The 22,283-nt window shown below is 46.7% G+C and overlaps 1 protein-coding gene across 1 annotated transcript in view; it reads left to right on the top strand.

Moving 5' to 3' along the window:
• The window catches only part of LOC143279851 (FRAS1-related extracellular matrix protein 1-like), a 284,785-nt gene that overhangs the window by 225,082 nt on the left and 37,420 nt on the right, over positions 1-22,283 (top strand). Inside the window, 5 exon segments of the mRNA XM_076584091.1 lie at positions 4,947-5,749; positions 11,523-11,757; positions 13,080-13,709; positions 19,962-20,162; positions 21,170-21,307. Coding sequence (XP_076440206.1) covers positions 4,947-5,749; positions 11,523-11,757; positions 13,080-13,709; positions 19,962-20,162; positions 21,170-21,307 — 2,007 coding nt within the window.

Raw genomic sequence — 22,283 nt, 5'->3', positions numbered from 1 at the left:
CTCCATACGAACGGCGAAAGAGACGACGTTAACAGCGGTTTCACGCCAATTACCATCATCAAAATATTGCAAGCGGAAGGCTCTTATACTGAAGAGGGGAATGTTGACAAAGAATACCACAATTCTGACGACGGAAGCTAAAGGTTGGGTCATTCAGACACCCACTGGACATCTGAAGAGTCTGTGTAGAGGAGAAGTGAGGACTGGTCGTACTGAGTGAGTTAAAGTAGATTAACGTGAAGCGACACAACCTCTGGAGTACTGCCGTGTCTTTTCATCTTAAACGTGAGCACAGGTTACTTGACTGAACAAACAACACACACACACACACACACACACACACAAATGTGGCAGTTAATTCATATTCACTGTGTCCAGTAGGAGCCAGTTGCATTGCTCAGACAGAAGAGCCGAGTATGGTCGTAACCCGCTACTAACTGTGTGTAGTATGGAACTGACCAATGGCGTAGTTCGGTCAACGCAGGCATTTAGTCACGTGTAACTGTCAAAATGTTAGAAGCAAGCAATGCAGTTGGCTCCAGGGCTCTGCGTCAGAAGGCGGGGCCCGGGGCCAATAATTACGTTCCTTTCGCCTTTTTAACTCTTTCCATACGAACGGCGAAAGAGACGAGGTTAACAGCGTTTCACCCCAATTACCATCATCAAAATATTGCAAGCGGAAGGCTCTTATACTTAAGAGGTGAATGTTGACAAAGAATACCACAGTTCTGACGACGGAAGCTAAAGGTTGGGTCATTCAGACACCCACTGGACATTCAAGGGGTCTGTGTAGAGAAGTGAGGACTGGTCGTACTGAGTGAGTTAAAGTAGATTAACGTGAAGCGACACAACCTCTGGAGTACTGCCGTGTCTTTTCATCTTAAACGTGAGCACAAGTTACTTGACTGAACAGACAGACAGACACACACACACACACACAGACAGACACACACACACACACACACACACACACACACACACACACATGTGGCAGTTAATTCATATTCACTGTGTCCAGTAGGAGCCAGTTGCATTGCTCAGACAGAAGAGCCGAGTATGGTCGTAACCCGCTACTAACTGTGTGTAGTATGGAACTGACCAATGGCGTAGTTCGGTCAACGTAGGCATTTAGTAACTGTCAAAATGTTAGAACCAAGCAATGCAGTTGGCTCCAGGGCTCTGCGTCAGAAGGCGGGGCCCGGGGCCAATAATTACGTTCCTTTCGCCTTTTTAATCTTCCACAACTGAAGGCAGGTACCCATTCACTCTTGGGATGCTACTTTAATGTTTTTGTATGTGTGATGGTCGTGGCTCACTGTGAACAGCAGAACAGGCCTAGAATTTGTTTTTAGTGGAGAGCGTCTTGCCCACGTTACACCCCACTCTCTCAAAAATCTCGGCCAAGATGGTTTCAGGACAGTCGGCGTTGGGGTGGTTCCCCAACGCCAGCTAGCCCCCAAGACTGCATCACTAAGAGCCAGTGTAATCTTGCCTCCTAGTTTGAATGTAGCATCTTGTAAAAAAAACAAAAAAACAAACTACGTTTGACTGAATAAGGTGTGATGTGGGTGGTTGTTGTTGTTTTTTTTCCAAACAAAACAAATTGTCGAAAGTTTCAGTCATAAGTGATAATGAGTTTAGGTTTGAACTGAATATTTTACGTCCATGTGAAAGCAACGACCCAGATACAGATACAGCTAGTACCACAACAGACAGGGGGGACATGGCATCCAGATAGGTCGTGTAGGTGAAACCTCGCTGTTGGCGGTCCCTATCTTCACCAGTGTGTCTGTGTGGCCCAGCTAATAAAGCTCTGTGGTTAGAGTGGAGAAAGGTGCGGCAATTACTGGCTGGCAGTTTGATTCCCCCTTTTGCCCCCCCCCCAGACGATTTCCTGGATCCAGAGATGCTGGTAATAGCCACAAGGTGTGTGGGCCGTTTGGACCGGTGGGTGAGGGGCCTCCAAACTTTGTAAGCCTACGTCAGATCTGCACACTCGTTTATTTGTCTGGTTTCTCAGGGGGGTAAAAAAAAAGAACTTGAATTTCGTTTAAAGTTTATCTGTGATATCTCCTCTGTCTGTCTGTCTCTCTTTCTCTTTCTCTCTCTCTCTCTCTCTCTCTCTCTCTCTCCCTCTCTCTGTGTGTGTGTGTGTGTGTGTGTGTGTGTGTGTGTGTGTGTGTGTGCAAAGAAAATGCTCGAACACATCTTTGCTGTGAAACAAATCGCAGTCCCCCTCGAGCGCAACATTGACCACCCCACTGAAAACACAATTCATATTATTTTAGAAAGCTCAAACGGAAATGTACATGAAACCGAGTCCCTGTGCCCTGTACCAAATTATAGTTGAGTGCAAAGCAGTGCAGTGCAGTGCAGTGTGTGCGCACTAAAACGTGACGGGGGGGTCCGTTAGGAACTTTGCCCCCACCCCCACTTCCGATCCCCCCCCCCGCCCCCCAACACACACCCCCTCTGTCATCAGTGTCTGGCGTCGCCATCTTGTGCCGGCAGCAGCCAATTGGAGCGAGCTGCGGTGCATTGTGGGTATAGGAGGAAATTGGGCTGGGAGAGGGAGGGGGAGGGGTAGGGGGAGGGGGAAGGAGGGGGGATGGCAGGGGGAGTGAAGGCTGTCGCGGGGGACCTGTCATGTTCCGACAAGTGCTGTGTGTGAAACAGCCGGACCTCCCACACCGCTGCACTGGCTCGTTAGCGACCAACACCACGGAATGAGGTGTATGTGTCTCTGTCTCTCTCTCTCTGTCTCTGTCTGTGTCTGTCTGTCTGTCTCACTGTCTCTCTGTCTATCTCTGTCTCTCTGTTCCTCTGTGTCTCTTTGTGTCTGTCTCTATGTCTGTCTACCCGTCCCTCTCTCTTTCTGTCTGTATCATGTGTGTATTTTTAGCGTCACTGTGTGTGTGTGTGTGTGTGTGTGTGTGTGTGTGTGTGTGTCTCCCCTCCATAACTCCTCCCTCACCTGTACTTTTTCCTGTTTCTTTGCAACCTCTCCTCCCCTACCCTCCAGAATATCCTTCTCTCTCATTCTCTGCGCTCTCTGTGTCTCTGTCTCACTCTATGTGTATTGTGTGTGTATGTGTGTGTGTGAGAGAGAGAGAGAGAGAGAGGTGGGCTTGGGGGGTTGGGATGGAAGAGGAGAATGGTGAGTGGTTGTGTGAGTTTATATTCTTGCACCAGCAGGGGGGGTTGGGGGGGAGGGGTCTGTCTGTATCCTCCTTCACCCTGACTGACTGAGATATTTATCAATCTCTCTACAGTCGTAGAGTGTGATGCCGTTCTCCTGAAATCTGTGCGTGTGGTCTGTCCAATTCTCAGTGGAAGTGGTCTTATTTGTGTGTGTGTGTGTGTGTGTGTGTGTGTGTGTGTGCGTGTGTGTGTGCGTGTGTGTGTGTGTGTTTATTGTTGAGCAGTATAAATCAATCTGTGATCATTGTGTGTCTGGCATTTTATCGATGTTGATGGACAAAATTTGTATGTTACTTCTGACGTCATTTTCTTTGTTCTATGAACAAGAGCTTTATGTGTTTGTTTGTTTTTGTTTTTTGTATTTATATGCTTTACAATCAATGGCATTCAGTTTTAACGCCACATAAGTCTTCTGTCTGTCCTTTTTCTGTTCACTTGTTATCAGCTATAATGTTGTGTCACTATTCTCGAGAAAAACACCTTCATTTTGGTAAGAAAGTTGACGAGCACGTGATGGTTAGTTAACTGAAAATCAATATCACACGAAAAACAAAAACAAAACAAAAAACTTGTAAAGCACACACACACACACACACACACACACACGCACGATCGCACGCACACGCACGCACGCACGCACGCAACACGGAAACTGTAAAGCATTGACATGTATGCATTGTATGAAAGGGAATAGTTGATTAAAGAGCAGAAAGTGGATCTGTCTAGGCTGCAGTGCATCATTCTGTCTAAGGATGGTGTCGCTGAATCCATGTAGAGCTAACAGTATAGGTGTCTGAAGGTGATTTATCTCTGTGTGTGTGTGTGTGTGTGTGTGTTGTCTGTGAGTGTGTGTTGTGCAGATCTTTGACAGGGTACTATATTGTCTGTGTGTGTGTGTGCCTCACAGATCTTTGACAAGGTACTATATTGTCTGTGTGTGTGTCGCACAGATCTTTGACAAGGTACTTTATTGTGTGTGTCGCACAGATCTGTGACAAGGTACTTTACTGTGTGTGTCGCACAGATCTGTGACAAGGTACTTTGTTGTGTGTGTCGCACAGATCTGTGACAAGGTACTTTGTTGTGTGTGTCGCACAGATCTGTGACAAGGTACTTTGTTGTGTGTGTCGCACAGATCTGTGACAAGGTACTTTGTTGTGTGTGTGTGTCGCACAGATCTGTGACAAGGTACTTTACTGTGTGTGTCGCACAGATCTGTGACAAGGTACTTTACTGTGTGTGTCGCACAGATCTTTGACAAGGTACTTTACTGTGTGTGTGTGTCGCACAGATCTTTGACAAGGTACTTTACTGTGTGTGTCGCACAGATCTATGACAAGGTACTTTACTGTCTGTGTGTCGCACAGATCTATGACAAGGTACTTTACTGTCTGTGTGTCGCACAGATCTGTGACAAGGTACTTTGTTGTGTGTGTCGCACAGATCTATGACAAGGTACTTTACTGTCTGTGTGTCGCACAGATCTATGACAAGGTACTTTGTCTGTGTGTGTCGCACAGATCTATGACAAGGTACTTTACTGTCTGTGTGTCGCACAGATCTATGACAAGGTACTTTGTCTGTGTGTGTCGCACAGATCTTTGACAAGGTACTTTGTTGTGTGTGTCGCACAGATCTGTGACAAGGTACTTTACTGTGTGTGTCGCACAGATCTGTGACAAGGTACTTTGTTGTGTGTGTCGCACAGATCTGTGACAAGGTACTTTGTTGTGTGTGTCGCACAGATCTTTGACTGCCACTTCCTGCCGCGCACCGTGCAGTACATCCACAACGGCTCCCCACTGCTGAGCTCGGACCGGGTCAAGCTGCGCGTGCACCGCTTCACGCCCTCGGACACGCTGACGGAGACGGTGCACCTGACAGTGAAAGTGGTCAACGCCTCGCACGACGTGGTGGACGTGCGGGGGCTGAGGCCCGTGGTGGTCCCCGAGTTCAACGGCCTCTCCAACGCCATCGACGCCTCTTCAATCCGCTTCCGCAACAGCAGCAACGCCAACGTGTCCTGCACCATCAGCTTCTCCAAGTTCTACTCCCCGTGGCCCCTGGTGGGCCACATCGTGATGGGAGGGGAGCGTCGGCAGGTGGTGGACTCGGTGAAGAAGGACTGCCGCGAGTTCCTCTTCATGAACCTGCACTACGAGCACCTCCGCTCCCCGACCCCCGAGGTGGACTACCTCCCTCTCACCGTTGAGCTCTTTGACTCTTCGGTGAGCGAGGACGTGGTCTCGGAGCGCTACTACCTGCCCATCTACATCAAGGGCGCCCTGCCCAACTCCCCCCCGCACGCCTCCTTCATCAACCGCTACATGATGGACGTGGACCAGTTCGTGCTCTCCACCATCATCCCCGGGGTCATCTCCGCCGAGGACTACGAGACCCCCAAGGGGCAGCTGGTGTTCAACATCAGCAAGCCGTTCGAGGAGGGCCGGGGTTATCTGGTGCACCTGGACAACCACGCCAAGCCCATCTCCTCCTTCCTGCAGGACGATCTGGACAACCACAGGATTGCCTACCGGCCCCCTAGCAGGTTTGTTGGTGTGTGTGTGTGTGTGTGTGTGTGTGTGTGTGTGGTGTGGTGTGGTGTGTGTGTGTGTGTGTGTGTGTGTGTGTGTGTTGGGGATGGGGGTGTGGGGGAGAGTGGTGTTTGTGTTGGTGTGTGTGTGTGTGTGTGTTGGGGATGGGGGTGTGGGGGAGAGTGGTGTTTGTGTTGGTGTGTGTGTGTGTGTGTGTGTGTGTGTGTTCCTGAATGTGTTTTCTTTTGTGTTTGTATTTATTATTTGTCTGTCTGTGTTATGTTATGTTGTTGTTGTTGTTTGTGTGTGTGTTTGTGTTATGTTGTGTTGTGTTTGTTTGTGTTGTGTGTGTGTGTGTGTGTGTGTGTGTGTGTGAGGATATTTTTTTCCGTCTCTTCATTGTTCTCAGACAGGTCGGTCTGACTGTGCGTAGTAGCAGTAGTAGTAGTAGTAGCATTAGCAGTAGTAGCAGTAGTAGTTAGTAGTAGTAGTAGTAGTAGTAGTAGCAGAAGGAGAAAGTGGAATAGTAGTTGTAGCAGTGGTCAGTGTTCAAAGTGTTGCAGCTGGAGACAAGAGGTAAAACTCCTGTGTGTCTATTCCTACCCATCCCTCCTTCCTCTTAGAAATTCAAGACATAGGTTATAATTTGTTTTCTTTTTATTCATTTTATTTCACGAACAGAGAATAAATACCCCCCCGACCCCCCCCCCCCCCCCCTCCCCCCCTTTTTTAAAATTTTTTTTTAAATGCTGTCAAAACGAAAGAAGAGTTTCAAGAAATTCAAGACATAGGTTATAATTTGTTTTCTTTTTATTCATTTTATTTCACGAACAGAGAATAAATACCCCCCCGACCCCCCCCCTCCCCCCCTTTTTTAAAATTTTTTTTTAAATGCTGTCAAAACGAAAGAAGAGTTTCCCCAATTTAACCAGTCAGTTTTCCCCTATCTTGCAAGTGAGCGAATTGACATCCAATGAAAGGGGGGGATAACAGCACAGCGTGGAACGCGGTATGGGGGAATCTTGATGTCAAAATGCCGTCAACCTTTTTTTTTTTTTTTTCTTTTTTTTTGCTGTTGTTATTGTCGTAGTTGTTTGTTTGTATTTTGGAGGGAGGGAGGGGGGTGTAGTGAGGCTGAGATAGGGTATAGAATTCAGGGGTGGGGGTCGGGGGGGGGGGGGGGGGTTATTGGGTTGTTGGTTTTTTTATACTGTCAACGGTTTGCTTTACTTTGTTTTCTGTCACCCATCTTTCGTTTCTGTTCGCTTGATGTTGGTTTTTTTTTTTTTTTCAGTTCCTTTTCTTTTCTTTCTTTCTTTCTTTCTTTTATTTGAAAATTGTTTCTCTTTCTGTTGTTTTTTTCGTTCACATTTTGTTGTATTTCTTTCTTCTGCTCCTCATCATTTCTATTCTTCTTCTTCTGCTTCTTTTTCTGCTTCTCTGTGGTTGTAAGTATTATTATCATCATCATCATCATCGTCATCATCATCATCATCATCATCTTCTCCTTCTTCTTCTGCTTCTTCTTCTCTGTGATCATCATCATCATCTTCTTCTTCTTCTCTCTCTCTCTCTCTCTTTCTCTCTGTGCCTCTTCCCTTTATCTCCCCCTCCTCTCTCTCTCTTTCTCTCTCTCTCTCTGGATTGAGATATAACCATGGGTCGCCTTGATATCACTCTTCCTTTTTGCTAACTCTGAGACATCTTAGGATTTTTTATGCGTCACCTCAACTCATTTCTCACTGCGTTCAGATATATATTCTCAGTCTGCGTGCACAGATACCTGTCGGGATGTCTTCTAAATTCATATTTTAAATTCCGAGTTCAGAGGTAAGGTGCGAAACCATTCAGACAGGAGGCTTTCGTCATGATAGTGGAAACCGGTGGGCTAGGAATCGAGTGTCCACGAGTTTGAGTCCCATATAAGACAAGGATTTTGTTCATTCAGCCCCATCATTTCCCCTCCCACCCTGCCGCCCCCCCCCCCCCCCCCCCCCCCCCCCCCTCCGCCCCCCCCACATACACACCACTAGACTTTGAGCGGTGATCTGGGTGCTAGTCATTCGGATGAGACTATATATAAACCAAGGTCCTGTGTGCAGCATGCACCTAGCGTCCGTAAAAGAACCCACGACAAAAAAATAAAAAAAAAAAAAAAAAAAAAAAAAATTAAAAAGACCAAAAAGAACGGGGGTGGGGGGTTCCTGGCGAAATTCTGTAGAAAACTCCATTTATGTGACCAAATAGATACACTTGTAGACAACAAAAAAAAAAAGTGTCACTTCACTGTAGCGACGCGGTCTACTCAGAAAGAGCACCTACCTGTGTTTCACCCACAGAAATTATGTCGTGACAAAAAAAGTAACCTAATACAATACAATACAATACAATACAATACAATACAGTACAATACAGCTAACACAATACAATACAGTATCAGTATCAGTAGCTTAAGGAGGCGTCACTGCGTTCGGACAAATCCATATACTCTACACCACATCTGCCAAGCAGATGCCTGACCAGAAGCGTAACCCAACGCGCTTAGTCAGGCCTTGAGAATTTATTTTTTTTTTAAACCCAACAAAACAAAACAACAACAAAAACACACACAAAAAAAACCCACAAAAAAAACCTACAGTGGAACCCTAGGAAACGAAAACCTGCAGGGCCCACATGCACACACGCGAATAAACAATCAGCAATTCAATATAAGGAGAAAAAAAAAAGACTAACAAAAAAACAAACAAACAAAAAAAAAACAAAAAAAACAAAAAACATACACATAGGAAATATATTACTTGAAGCATTTAGTACTATTATCCTGACATAAGAAAAAAAAGAATAATAACATCAAAATTATTGCACAGATTCAATAATAATTTTCAAAAATTTTGCCAGCTTCAACAACACTTTTTTCTTCTTCGGGGAATTAAAGAGTGTACTGAATTTCAGTGTGTTCGGTCGTTTACAATAAAATGGTTTTAAGAATGCTTTTCTGGTGTCTGAAAAGAACGAGCATTTATTAAAGACGTAATGGAATTCGTCTCCCAATTCACCTGAATTATGTTTTCTACAAACCTTCTCATTTCTGTCAGCACATAAGAATCTTCCTTCCTGGATGGGTAAATTGTGATTGAGAGTTCTAAACTTCATAACTATAGTTCTGTAATTATATGGGAGAATTGTAATATATTTTTCAAACTGAAAATTGTTCTTTGTATATTCTGTAGTGATAATACAATTCATTTTTTTTCTGCACTCCAGGTCTGCATATATTGGTCTCTCAACCTTTGCTTTATTTTAAACTTAAATTTATTGTAGGGTGTGGTCTTCCAAAGCTGTTGTGTGTACATCAGCTAAAAGTTTCTCTTCTCTGATGTTTCCGTCAAGCAACAACAGCGAGAGTTGAGACCTTACCTCACACTTACACGCGAAGTTGTGTGATGTGTGGTCACACCTTCAACCTGTCATCTTGTGAACTCTGATCTTTCGCACTTTGATGATATCTTTTATAATTATAGTCTGACCCGTCATTTAAGTGTTCATGTTGTGGGTTTAGACTTGCAGTTAGTGCGACTGCGTCTTTATTGTATGCATTCAGACTTGGTTGTTTTTTTTTTTTTTCTTTTTATGTTGTTATCTGGGGTCGGCAGTTTTTTGTTTGTTTGTTTTTTTGTTTTTTTAAATAACATAAACAGACAAATACATATTCAATTCATAACAATTTGTATAGGAAAAAAACAAAAAAACCAAAAAACAACACACAAACAAAAAACAAAAACAAAACCAAAAAAAAAAAAAAAAAAAAAAGAGAAATAAATATTGAACTTATAATATTAACGAGAACTGAAGAAGATGAAGAAAGAAGGAGAGAAAAAAAGAAGAAAAAAAAAAAGAAAAGAAAAAAAGACGTGACACACAGAGAGGAAGAGAAAAGCCCATTTTTGATCGGAGGGTGACACAAAAAGAAAAAGGCATTTCAGAAATTAATGCTTTCGATACATGCACAGTGTCATTAGTCAACGACTCATGAATAAACATCAACAATCATAAACATTCATATGCATACACACTGATAATTTTATGCATGTATATATATATATATATATATATATACATACACACATACATGTGCATGCACATGTATGCATGTACGCGCGCGCGCGCACACACACACACACACACACACACACACACTCTCTCTCACACACACACATGCAGATACAGTGCACAACACAATTGTTTGTTTGTTGTTGTTGTTGTTTGTTTTTTGTGAGTCTTCATTGTTTTATTATGACTCCTCCGTTCTTTACCCCCCGCTCCTCCCCCCCCTACCCCCCTGCCCCCCCGTCCTTCCATGCTCAGACTTACATAATTATTCTTGTTCTCTTCCTATGAACGTCTTCTGTCATTCTGCCGTAACGGAGTAACGGAATATGTGATTGTTTTTTCTTCTTCTTTGTTTCTTTCCTTTGTGTGTACTTATGTGTGCGTGCGTGTGTGTGTGTGTGTGTGTGTGTGTGTGTGTGTGTGTGTGTGTGTGTGTGTGTGTGTGTGCGTGCGCGTGTTTTGAACTTGCGTTGGACCTTGCGTTGTGTTGCCCTGAACTGAGTTGGGATGCTTGAGCAATCTTTGCAGCGGAAAGTTGTTTGTTGATTTTATCAAGGACGTTCCTAACGTCTGTGGACTTGGCGCGGAGTTCGGAACGTTTGTATTTGTGTTTCTTTTTATCACAACAGATTTCTCTGTGTGAAATTCGGGCTGCTCTCCCCAGGGAGAGCGCGTCGCTATACTACAGCGCCACCCTTTTTAAAAACAAAAATTTTTCTTGCGTGCAGTTTTATTTGTTTTTCTTATCGAAGTGGATTTTTCTACAAAATTTTGCCATGGACAACCCTTTCGTTGCCGTGGGTTCTTTTACGTGCGCTAAGTGCATGCTAGCACACGGGACCTCGGTTTATCGTCTCATCCGAATGACTAGCGTCCAGACCACCACTCAAGGTCTAGTGGAGGAGGGAGAGAAAATATCGGAGGGGGAGCCGTGATTCGAACCAAGATTCTCTCGCTTCCTAGGCGGACGTGTTACCTCTAGGCCATCACTCTACGTTCTCCACACTTACGCAAACTTAGCGCTGCAAGGATCTCCTCGTGTAAATCCAGCCCCGGGGACGTGTCTGTGCATGTTCGCTGGTTACAGTGGGTCTTCGGTTCAATTCAGTTCAAATTAAAACACTTTGGTGTGTGTGTGTGTGTGTGTGTGTGGTTGTGTGTGTGTGTGTGTGTGTGTGAGTGAGTGGTGAGTGTGTGTGTGTGTGTGTGTGTGTGTGTGTGTGCGTGCGTGTGTGTGATGAGTGAGTGAATGAGTGTGTGTGTGTGTGTGTGATTGAGTGAGTGTGTGTGTGTGTGTGTGTGTGTGTGTGTGTGCGGTTTGATTTTCTTTGCATATGAAATTTGACTTGATAGTCATTATGTTGTTGTTGTTGTTGTTGTTGTTGTTCTTGTTGTTGTTGTTGTTGTTGTTGTTGTTGTTGTTGTTGTTTGTTTGTTTGTTTGTTTGTTTGTTTGTTTTGCGTCATACAAATACGACTATCATCACTATCATCGTCATCATCATTCATCATTAGTAGTAATAGTAGTAGTCGTATTATCATAGTAGTAGTAGTAGTAGTTGTAGTAGTATCATTGTCATCATCAGCATGATGAATATCATGAAAATATCGTCATCATCACCATCATCATCAATATCATTACGTAATGATGACGAAGAAACGACCGCCACCGCCACAGGGCCTACAAGGACCAGCGGGTGCACGAGGTGCAGTTCCAGGTGCACGACAGCCACTTCGCCCACAGCGTGCCCATCACGCTGCACGTGGCCGTGCGGCCCTCCGACACCACGGCCCCCAGGGTGGCGCTCCTCTCGGGCCTGGTGCTGCTGGAGGGACAGTCCCGGCCCCTCACCCAGCGACAGCTGTCCGTCGTCGACAGCGACAACCCGCGGAGGGTTCGGATCTATATTAAGGTGAGGGGGTTGGGTTGGGTTGGGTTTTTGGTTGGGTTGGTGGGGGTGTGGGGTGGTGGTGGTGGTAGTGGTGGTGGTGGTGGTGGGTTGGGGTGGGGAGAGAGAGAGAGTGTGTGTGTGTGTGTGTGTGTGTGTGTCTGTGTTTGTGTGCGTGAAAGAGAGAAAGAGAGAGAGAGTGTGTGTGTGTCTGCGTCTGTGTACGTGAGACAGACAGACAGAGAGGGAGAGAGAGAGAGAGTGTGTGTGTGCGTGTGTGTGTGTGTTTCTGCCTGTCTGTCTGTCTGTGTCTGTGTGCGTAAGGGAGAGAGAGAGTGATAGTGAGAGAGAGACAGAAAGAGAAAGAGAGAGAGTCTGTGTATGAGTGTGTGTGTCTGCATCTGTGTGCGTGAGAGAGAAAGAGAGAGAGAGAGAGTATGTGTGTGTGTATGTGTGTGTGTGTCTGTCTGTCTGTGTCTGTGTGCGTAAGGGAGAGAGTGAGAGAGAGAGAGAGAGAGAGAGAGAGAGTGGCACCTGCGGTCAATACATGTGTATATTGAAGTCAAGGATTTGGCAGAGGGAAGATGGTAATGATAATGACAATTCTGATGATGATGATGATGACGGTGGCTATTGTGATGACAGTAGAAGATGTGTTAGTGGTGATTATGACGATGATTATGGTGACAGTTATGAGATGATAGTACTGGTGGTGGTGGTGATGATGATGATGATGATGATGATGATGATGATGATGATGATGATGATGATGATGATGATGATGATGATGATGATGCTGATGATGATAGTAGTAGTGGTGGTGGTGGTGGTGGTAATGACGATGACGAGGACAACAGTGGTGACTGCAGTTGTAATGGTGATGGTGGTGGTGATGATGGAGACAATGACGATGATGACAATTGTGATGACGATAGTGATGGTGATGATAATGATGACACGATGTCAACTACTACGATGATGATAGTAGCGCTGGCGGTTGTGTTGACGACGAGGACGATCATGATGATGACGGTGATGATCATAGCAGTGGTGGTGATGATGATGGCGATGACAAGAGTGGTGATGATGATGATGACGACGACTACGATGATGATGATGGGGATGACAGTTGTGATGATCACAGCAGTGATAGTGATGATGATGATGACGACGACGACGACGACGACGACTATGATGATGATGACGTTGACAATTGTGATGATCATAGCGATGGTGATGATGATGATAATAACGACGACGACGATAACGATAACAACAACAATAACGATGATTAACGGACACACACACACACACACACACACACACACACACACACACACACACAGGGGGGCCTGCACCACGGGCGGGTGGTGGTGGGCGGGAGAGCGACCATGATCTTCACCATGGACGACGTGCGGAACCGGCGGGTGTCCTACCAGCACGACGACAGCGACTCCACCAAGGACCGCATCGAGCTGCGCATCAGCGACGGGTCCCACACCGTGCTCTCCAGCTTCCCCATCACCATCATCCCCAAGGACGACACTCCGCCCTACCTCATCAACAACCTCGGGATGCAGGTCAACGAGGGAGGCCTCCAGAAGATCCACGAGGAGCTCCTCCTGGCCCACGATGCCGACTCCCTGGACCAGAACATCATCTACACCATCGTCAAGTCCCCCAGAGCAGGGGACCTCCTCAGGAAGATCCGCCCGTCCGACTCCGGGACCAAGATCTTCGGGTTCCGCCAGCGGGACCTGCTGAAGGGGCAGGTGTACTACCGGCACTCCGGGGAGGAGGTGTTCCGGGACTCGTTCCAGTTCACCCTGCAGGACCAGCAGGACCCGCCCAACGAGTCCGAGCCGCAGACCTTCCACATCCTCATCACGCCCATGAACGAGAACCCCCCGCAGCTGTCCGCCGAGGCCACGCGGCTGATGTACGTTCCCGAGACCAGCGTGGGATATATCAGTCAGGTGAGGGTGTTGGGGTGGTGGTGTGGTGGTGTGTTGGTGTGGTGGTGGTGTGGTGGTGTGGTGTTGGTGTGGTGGTGTGGTGTTGGTGTGGTGGTGTGTTGGTGTGCTGTTGGTGTGGTGGTGTGGTGTTGGTGTGGTGGTGTGGTGGTGTGCCTGGGGCCTGGGGTTTCTTGTCGTGTCCGTCTATTCTGTCTGTCTATCTGTTTATCTGTCTGTGTGTGTTGGTGTTGTCTCTGTAGATCTGTTCTGTCATGTCTGTCTGTGTGCTGGTGTTGTCTGTGTGTGTCTGTGTTCCATCATGTCTGTCTGTTTGTCTGTCTGTGTGTTGGTGTTGTCTGTGTGTCTGTGTTCTATCATGTCTGTCTGTTTGTGTGTTGGTGTTGTCTGTGTTCTATCATGTCTGTGTTTTGGTGTTGTCTGTGTGTGTCTGTGTTCTATCATGTCTGTCTGTTTGTCCGTGTGTGTGTGTTGTTGTTGTTCTGAAGGTCTGTTCTGTCATGTCTGTCTGTATGTTGGTGTTGTCTGTGTTCTATCATGCCTGTCTGTTTGTCTGTCTGTGTCTTGGTGGTGTTTCTGTATGTCTGTCCTTTCATGTATGTCTGTCAGTCTGTGTATTGTTTCAGTCTGTGTTCGTCTGTTCTGTCATGTCTATGTGTCTGTGTGTTGGTGTTGTCTCTGTACTGTATGTCTGTTCTGTCATGTCTGTGTGTGTGTGTTGGTGTTGTCTGTACTGTATGTCTGTTCTGTCATGTCTGTGTATGTGTTGGTGTTGTCTGTACTGTATGTCTGTTCTGTCATGTCTGTGTATGTGTTGGTGTTGTCTCTGTATGTCTGTTCTGTCATGTCTGTGTGTGTGTGTGTGTATGTTGTCTCTGTGTGTGTGTGTTGTCTGTGTGTTGTGTTGTCTGCATGTTGTGTTGTCTGCATGTGTGTGTGTTGTCTGTCTGTGTGCTTGTGTTATGTCTGTACGAACGAACGTGTGTCCACCCTCCCGTGTCCAGTGCCTTTTTCTCTGTACGTCTGTCACGGTCTGTCTGTTCGTTTTTGTTGCTGTTGCTTTTAATTCTGTTCATGTTTTACACAAACCTAGGGTAGGGCCCTCAAGGCCTGACCAGCACGTTGGGTTTTATGCCAGGGTCAGGCACCTACTCCATTAAAAAAATAATAATAATAAAAAGTTATATTAAAAACAGCATTATGACATAGCCTATTATGGATCCGTCCGCACGCTTTTGACACTTTCTTCTAATTGAAAACTGTCTGTCTGTCTGTCTGCCTGTCTCCGTGTCCCCCTCCCCCTCCCCCCCCCACCTTTCTCTCTGTTTCTCTCTGTCACTCTCTGTCTCTGTCTCTGTCTCTCTCTCTCTCTCTCTCTCTCTCTCTCTCTCTGTGCGTGCCTCCCTCTCTCTTTATGTCTCACCCCTCGCTCCTCCCCATTTCTCCGTGCTGCCTGTCTCTCTCTGTCTCTCTCTCTCTCTCTGTCCCTCTCTCTGTCTCTCTGTCCCTCTCTCTGTCTCTCTCTTACTCTCTGTCCCTCTCTCTGTCTCTCTCTGTCTCTCTGTCCCTCTCTCTGTCCCTCTCTCTGTCCCTCTCTCTGTCTCTCTCTTACTCTCTGTCCCTTTCTCTGTCTCTCTCTGTCTCTCTCTTACTCTCTGTCCCTCTCTCTGTCCCTCTCTCTGTCTCTCTCTTACTCTCTGTCTCTCTCTGTCTCTCTTACTCTCTGTCCCTCTCTCTGTCTCTCTCTGTCTCTCTGTCCCTCTCTCTGTCTCTCTCTTTCTCTCTGTCCCTCTCTCTGTCTCTCTGTCCCTCTCTCTGTCTCTCTCTGTCTCTCTGTCCCTCTCTCTGTCTCTCTCTGTCTCTCTGTCCCTCTCTCTGTCCCTCTCTCTGTCTCTCTGTCCCTCTCTCTGTCTCTCTCTTACTCTCTGTCCCTCTCTCTGTCTCTCTCTGTCTCTCTGGCCCTCTCTCTGTCCCTCTCTCTGTCCCTCTCTCTGTCCCTCTCTCTGTCTCTCTCTTACTCTCTGTCCCTTTCTCTGTCTCTCTCTGTCTCTTACTCTCTGTCCCTCTCTCTGTCCCTCTCTCTGTCTCTCTCTTACTCTCTGTCCCTTTCTCTGTCTCTCTCTGTCTCTCTCTTACTCTCTGTCCCTCTCTCTGTCTCTCTCTGTCTCTCTGTCCCTCTCTCTGTCTCTCTCTTTCTCTCTGTCCCTCTCTCTGTCTCTCTGTCCCTTTCTCTGTCTCTCTCTGTCTCTCTGTCCCTCTCTCTGTCTCTCTCTTACTCTCTGTCCCTCTCTCTGTCTGTCTCTTACTCTCAGTCCCTCTCTCTGTCTCTCTCTGTCTCTCTCTTTCTCTCTGTCCCTCTCTCTGTCTCTCTCTTACTCTCTGTTCCTCTCTCTATCTCTGTCTCTGTCTCTCTCTGTCTCTCTCTTTCTCTCTGTCCCTCTCTCTGTCTCTCTCTTACTCTCTGTTCCTCTCTCTATCTCTGTCTCTCTGTCCGTCTCTCTGTCTCTCTCTTACTCTCTGTCCCTCTCTCTGTCTCTCTGTCCGTCTCTCTGTCTCTCTCTTACTCTCTGTCCCTCTCTCTGTCTCTCTGTCCCTCTCTCTGTCTCTCTCTTACTCTCTGTCCCTCTCTCTGTCTCTCTGTCCCTCTCTCTGTCTCTCTCTCTGTCTCTCTCTTACTCTCTGTTCCTCTCTCTATCTCTGTCTCTCTGTCCGTCTCTCTGTCTCTCTCTGTCTCTCTGTCCGTCTCTCTGTCTCTCTCTTACTCTCTGTCCCTTTCTCTGTCTCTCTCTGTCTCTCTCTCTGTCTCTCTCTGTCTCTCTCTTTCTCTCTGTCCCTCTCTCTGTCTCTCTCTTACTCTCTGTCCCTCTCTCTCTCTCTCTGTCTCTCAGTCCCTCTCTCTGTCTCTCTCTTTCTCTCTGTCCCTCTCTCTGTCTCTTTCTCTCTGTCCCTCTCTCTGTCTCTCTCTGTCTCTCAGTCCCTCTCTCTGTCTCTCTCTTACTCTCTGTTCCTCTCTCTGTCTCTCTCTTTCTCTCTGTCCCTCTCTCTGTCTCTCTCTTACTCTCTGTCCCTCTCTCTGTCTCTCTCTGTCTCTCTGTCCCTCTCTCTGTCTCTCTCTTTCTCTCTGTCCCTCTCTCTGTCTCTCTCTTACTCTCTGTCCCTCTCTCTGTCTCTCTCTTTCTCTCTGTCCCTCTCTCTGTCTCTCTCTTACTCTCTGTCCCTTTCTCTGTCTCTCTCTGTCTCTCTGCCCCTCTCTCTGTCTGTCTGTCTCTCTCTCTCTCTCTGTCTCTCTTTCCCTCCCTCCCATCCCTCTCTCTTTTCTTGTCTCTTTGACTCCCCAATGTTTTTCTCATCTCTGTCTGTGTGTCAGTTTCTGACTGGTATTAATTAACCATTCACCATTCTTACCCGGCGGGATTGATCGTTGACCATTGGCGGAGCAGTGTGTGCTGTGCGTGCGCGTGCATGGCGTGTGAGCGCACGCGCGCGCGCGCGCGTGCGTGCATTTTCGTGACAAGCTTCTCTTTCAGCCACTGTGTCAGAGGGAGTTGCAGAAGACCCCCCCCCCCCCCTCCCCCCAAATTGGGCGTTTGTTTCCTTACGTGGGTGTACGTACATCTGGCACGTTACCAGTTTGAATCAAAATTATTTTGATTTTGATTCGATTTGATATGGATACTTATAACAGCGCCTATCCTTTGTTGGAGACCAAGCTCGGAGCGCTTTACAAACTCGGGGTCATTTGCACAACAGGCTATCCAAGTAAGTGGGTAGAGCCGACTGACGACTGCCATTGGGCGCTCATCATTCGTTTCCAGTGTCATTATAATCAGATTGGCTGGTGCATCACCAGCCAGCTCCAGGAAAGCCTTACGTTGAACCGAACCAAACATCTTCATCAACGGGCAACGACTGAACGCGGTGGACAAGTTCACATACCTGGGCAGTACACTCTCTCGCACAGTTGTCATCGACGACGAGGTGAATGCCAGACTCGCCAAAGCCAGCGCTGCCTTTGGCAGACGCCATAAGAACGTTTGGAACAGGAGAGGCATCACCCTGGAGACGAAGCTCAAAGTATACAAGGCCATAGTTCTCACCACACTGCTCTATGGATGTGAATCATGGACGGTCTACAAACGCCACGCCAAAAAGCTGAACCACTTCCACATCACCAGCCTCAGAAAACTTCTCGGCATAAAGTGGCAAGAGAAGACAGTATGCAGCAAGCAAATAGCGGATGGTTTTCAAGACAGTATGCAACAAGCAAATAGCGGATGGTTTTCAAGACAGTATGCAACAAGCAAATAGCGGATGGTTTTCAAGACAGTAAGCAACAAGCAAAAGCAAATAGCGGATGGTTTTCAAGACAGTAAGCAACAAGCAAATAGCGGATGGATGGTTTTCAAGACAGTAAGCAACAAGCAAGCAAATAGCGGATGGTTTTCAAGACAGTAAGCAACAAGCAAGCAAATAGCGGATGGTTTTCAAGACAGTAAGCAACAAAAATTGCGGGTGATTTTCAAGACAGTAAGCAACAAGCAAATAGCGGATGGTTTTCAAGACAGTAAGCAACAGGCAAATAGCGGATGGATGATTTTCAAGACAGTAAGCAACAAGCAAATAGCGGATGGTTTTCAAGACAGTAAGCAACAAGCAAATAGCGGATGGTTTTCAAGACAGTAAGCAACAAGCAAATAGCGGATGGATGATTTCAAGACAGTAAGCAACAAGCAAATAGCGGATGGTTTTCAAGACAGTAAGCAACAAGCAAATAGCGGATGGTTTTCAAGACAGTAAGCAACAAGCAAATAGCGGATGGTTTTCAAGAAGTATCAATGTGAAAATACGAAAGACACTTCTCTTAGCGAAGAGAACAACTATGAAAGGTACAACACAAGCTGGGTTGGTTGGTTGTTTTTTTCTTCCTTACTCATTTGCAGCATCATTATGTGTTTATGTAAGTTTGTGCCTGCCTATGTGTGCGTCCGTGTTAGGGTAGCTGTTAGATACACATGTATGTTAAAATGTATGTATGCAGTGTGTGTGTGTGTGTGTGCGTGTGTGTGTGTGTGTGCGTGTGTGTGTGTGTGTGTGTGTGTGTGTGTGTGTGTGTGGTCACATTTTGGTGTGTGTATGTAATATAGATATAATGTTTTATGTTAACAAGAGCGTTTTTGTAAAGCACCTAGAGCAGATTTCTGGATAGTGTGCTATATAAGTATCCATTATTATTATTATTATTTTATTATTATTATCATACAGCACCATTTTCCTTCTCTTTTTTTTATTTTCTGGCGCATCAACGTGTCTTCCTCTTTGGTATTTTTTTAACCCCACAATTTTACAGTTTCCCAACCCAGCTGTCATGTGAAACTGCTGTGAATGTTGAAAGTTCTTGTTCACTGCTCATGTGTGGAGATCCTACATCCTGTTGTGTATATCACCCTTGTTGTTGCTGCTGCTGCTGCTGGTGATGCTGCTGCTGATGTTGATGTTGTTGATGCCGTGTCTGCCCCTCCGTCACTCCCCTGACAGGTGGAACTGCTGTGAATGTTGGAAGTTTTTGTTCACTGCTCATCTGTTGAAAAAGTCAATGCATCCTATTATTTGTACTATCCTTCTTGTTGTTGTTGTTGCTGTTGTTGTTGTTATTGCTGCTGTTGCTGCTGATGTTATTGTTATTGTTGCTGCTGATGTTATTGTTATTGTTGCTGTTGCTGCTGATATTGTTATTATTACTGCCTTCACCTCTACACTCCATTTCGCTCACTACGATCAGCTTCGGATCCACTCCACTTACGCATACCCAGATTCAAACTCTCGACTGTTGGCCGCCGTTCTTTCTCGGTCTCTGGACCTTGCAATTAAATAGCCTCCCTTCCCTGCCTCTTCCTTTTCTTTAGTTTCTCCAGTTTTAGAGTTATGCGTGCGTGAGAATGACTGGTGCGAAAGCGCTTAGATTTGTCTATGCACAAGATTCAGCGCTATATAAGTACCATTATTATTATTATTATTATTATTGCTGCTGCTGCTGCTGTTGTTATTGTTGCTGCTGCTGTTGTTATTGTTGTTGTTGTTGTTGACGCTGTGCCTGCCCCTTGCTACCCTGACAGGTGGATGTTGAAAGTTCGTGTTCACTGCTCATCAGCGGAGAAAGCCAACGCTTACTATTATGTATATCATCCTTCTTCTTCTTCTTCTTCTTCTTGCTGCTGCTGCTGATGTTGTTGTTGCTGCACCTGACTACCCTGGCAGGTGGAGTTGCTGTACACGGACGTGGAGTCCAAGCCCCGCGAGCTGCTGTACACGGTGACCACGCCCCCCTACCTGGTGTACAACCGGGGGGAGAGGGATGCGGGCAGGCTCATCACCACCCACAACGTCTCCAACGTCAACAAGCAGTCCTCCATCCCCGTGGCCGTCAGGTTCACACAGGCCGACATCAACCACATGAAGGTTGGTGTGGGGTGGGTGGGGTGTGGTGGTGTGGTGTGTGTGTGTGTGTGTGTGTGTGTGTGTGTGTGTGTGTATTGTGTGAGTGTGAGTGGAGGGGGTGTTCGTGTGTGTGTGTGTGTGTGTGTGTGTGTGTGTGTGTGTGTGTGTGTGTGTCTGTGTGTGTGTCTGTTTCTGTGTGTCTGTGTCTGTGTGTTTGTGTGTGTGTGTGTGTGTGTGTGTGTGTGTGTTTGTTTATATTTGAGTTTGTAGTGTGTGTGCGTGTGGGGGAGGGGGGGAGGGGGGGACGTGCGTACGTGTTTCTGAGTCTTTGTGCATGAGAGTGAGAGAGAAAGACAGACAGACAGACTGTGTGTGTGTGTGTTTGTGTGTGTGTGTGTGTGTGTGTGTGTGTGTGTGTGTGCATGAGAGTGAGAGAGAAAGACAGACAGACAGACTGTGTGTGTGTGTGTGTGTGTGTGTGTGTGTGTGAGTAGAGCTGAGGCTGTGATTAGGATCAGATCCAGTCCAGATGTCCTCCACACTGGAAGGCAGATCGTAACCACGTGCGTGACAAAATTAATAGACACACGTCATTGCACAGAGGGAGCTCGGTGTGTGTGTGTGTGTGTATGTGTGTGTGTGTGTGTGTGCGCGCGCGCGCGCGCTGGCAGTTATCATATCCCAGGACAATAAAGAATAAATGAATAAATGAAACTTTTAATCACTGTCTTTTCGCATAAAAGTGATGTTAGACGATTCCATGACATAAGATTCAATTCAGCTCTCTATTGTTTGTTTTTTGTTGTTTTGGGGGGGTTTTGTTTGTTTTTTTAAATCTCAGTGACCAGACAGAATTTTCGATTCGCTTTCAAGTTACGTGTTTCAGTTCCCTTTGCGAGGCTGCGAAAAGTGGTGGGCATGAATATGATACGAAAACTGAAGGTGACGTATGTGTGCGTGCGTGCGTGCGTGCGTGCGCGTGCGTCTGTGCGTGCGTGTGTGTGTGTGTGTGTGTGTGTGTTGTGCAGGTGGCTTACATTCCGCCCCAGGCCGATATAGGCCCAGAGTCCCGCCTGGTGAGGTTTGCCTACACCATAGAGGACTCCAGCGGCAACAAGCTGTACGGGCAGACCTTCGACATTGAGGTGCTACCTGTCAACAACCAGGTACGCCGTTTGTTGTCTTGCATGGCGGGGGTGTGGGTGGGCTAGGTGGCTAGCCTGCTGCCTGTGTGTGTTGGGGGGTGGGTGGGTGGGTGGGATGGGTGGGGTGGGGGTGGGAGGTAGAGGGGTGGGTGGGGTGGAGTGTGGCGGTTGTGTGTGTGTGTGTGTGTGTGAGTGTGTGTGTGTTTGTGTGTGTGTGTGTGTGTGTGTGTGTGTGTGTGTGCTCTTCCTCTGTGTGTGGGTGGGTGGGGGTGTGTGTGAGAGTGTGGGGGTGTCCTCTTCCTCTGTCTGTCTGTTTGTCTGTCTGCCTGTCTCTCTCTGTGTCTCTCTGTCTCACTATCTCTGTCTCTGTCTCTCACTCTCTCTGTCTCTCTCTCTCTCTCTCTCTCCCTCCCTCCCTCTCTCCTCTCTTTTCAGAATCCCAATTGAAATGAAGACTGTGTGTGGTTTTCACTCATGCCTCAGTAACACTGAAATCTCGTGAAAGAGTTGATGGTCCGTTGTTGTTTTTTAAAGCCATCATGTATGTGCATGCAGAATAAAGAGTCAAATAATGAATGAAGACACTTTACGTCCGTACAACGTCATTGAATTTTTGTTCTACCTATACCTGTGTTTTAGGTATATGAACGCTTTGAATTTTATACATAAACAACGTGGCAGACATGGTCAAAGTGGAGGCTGGAAGGTTTGTAGTGGAGGAGGGACGTTACCAATAACTTCCCTTTGCTCAACGAGCAGGGCAGGTTGTACCCATCATTTTACACGGTCAACGCTAAACCATGGCAACCAGCACCCCGCCGTGGCTTTGAGAACTGAATTTGTGTTTCTTCACATTATTTCTTCTGTCATTGCTGCTGTGGCACAAGACATCCTCCCTGAACATGGAAACAGACATGCAGGGGCTTTGGAAGCTGACAAAGAAACTGAACGATGACAACCCCAGCAGAGGCAAAACCGTCATCGAGCAGGACAACCA

The sequence above is a fragment of the Babylonia areolata genome, chromosome 3, assembly GCF_041734735.1.
Source record: "Babylonia areolata isolate BAREFJ2019XMU chromosome 3, ASM4173473v1, whole genome shotgun sequence".
Lineage (NCBI taxonomy): Eukaryota > Metazoa > Mollusca > Gastropoda > Neogastropoda > Buccinidae > Babylonia > Babylonia areolata.
Note: the sequence above shows the minus strand (reverse complement) of the source record. Positions and strands in the feature narration are given on the sequence as shown.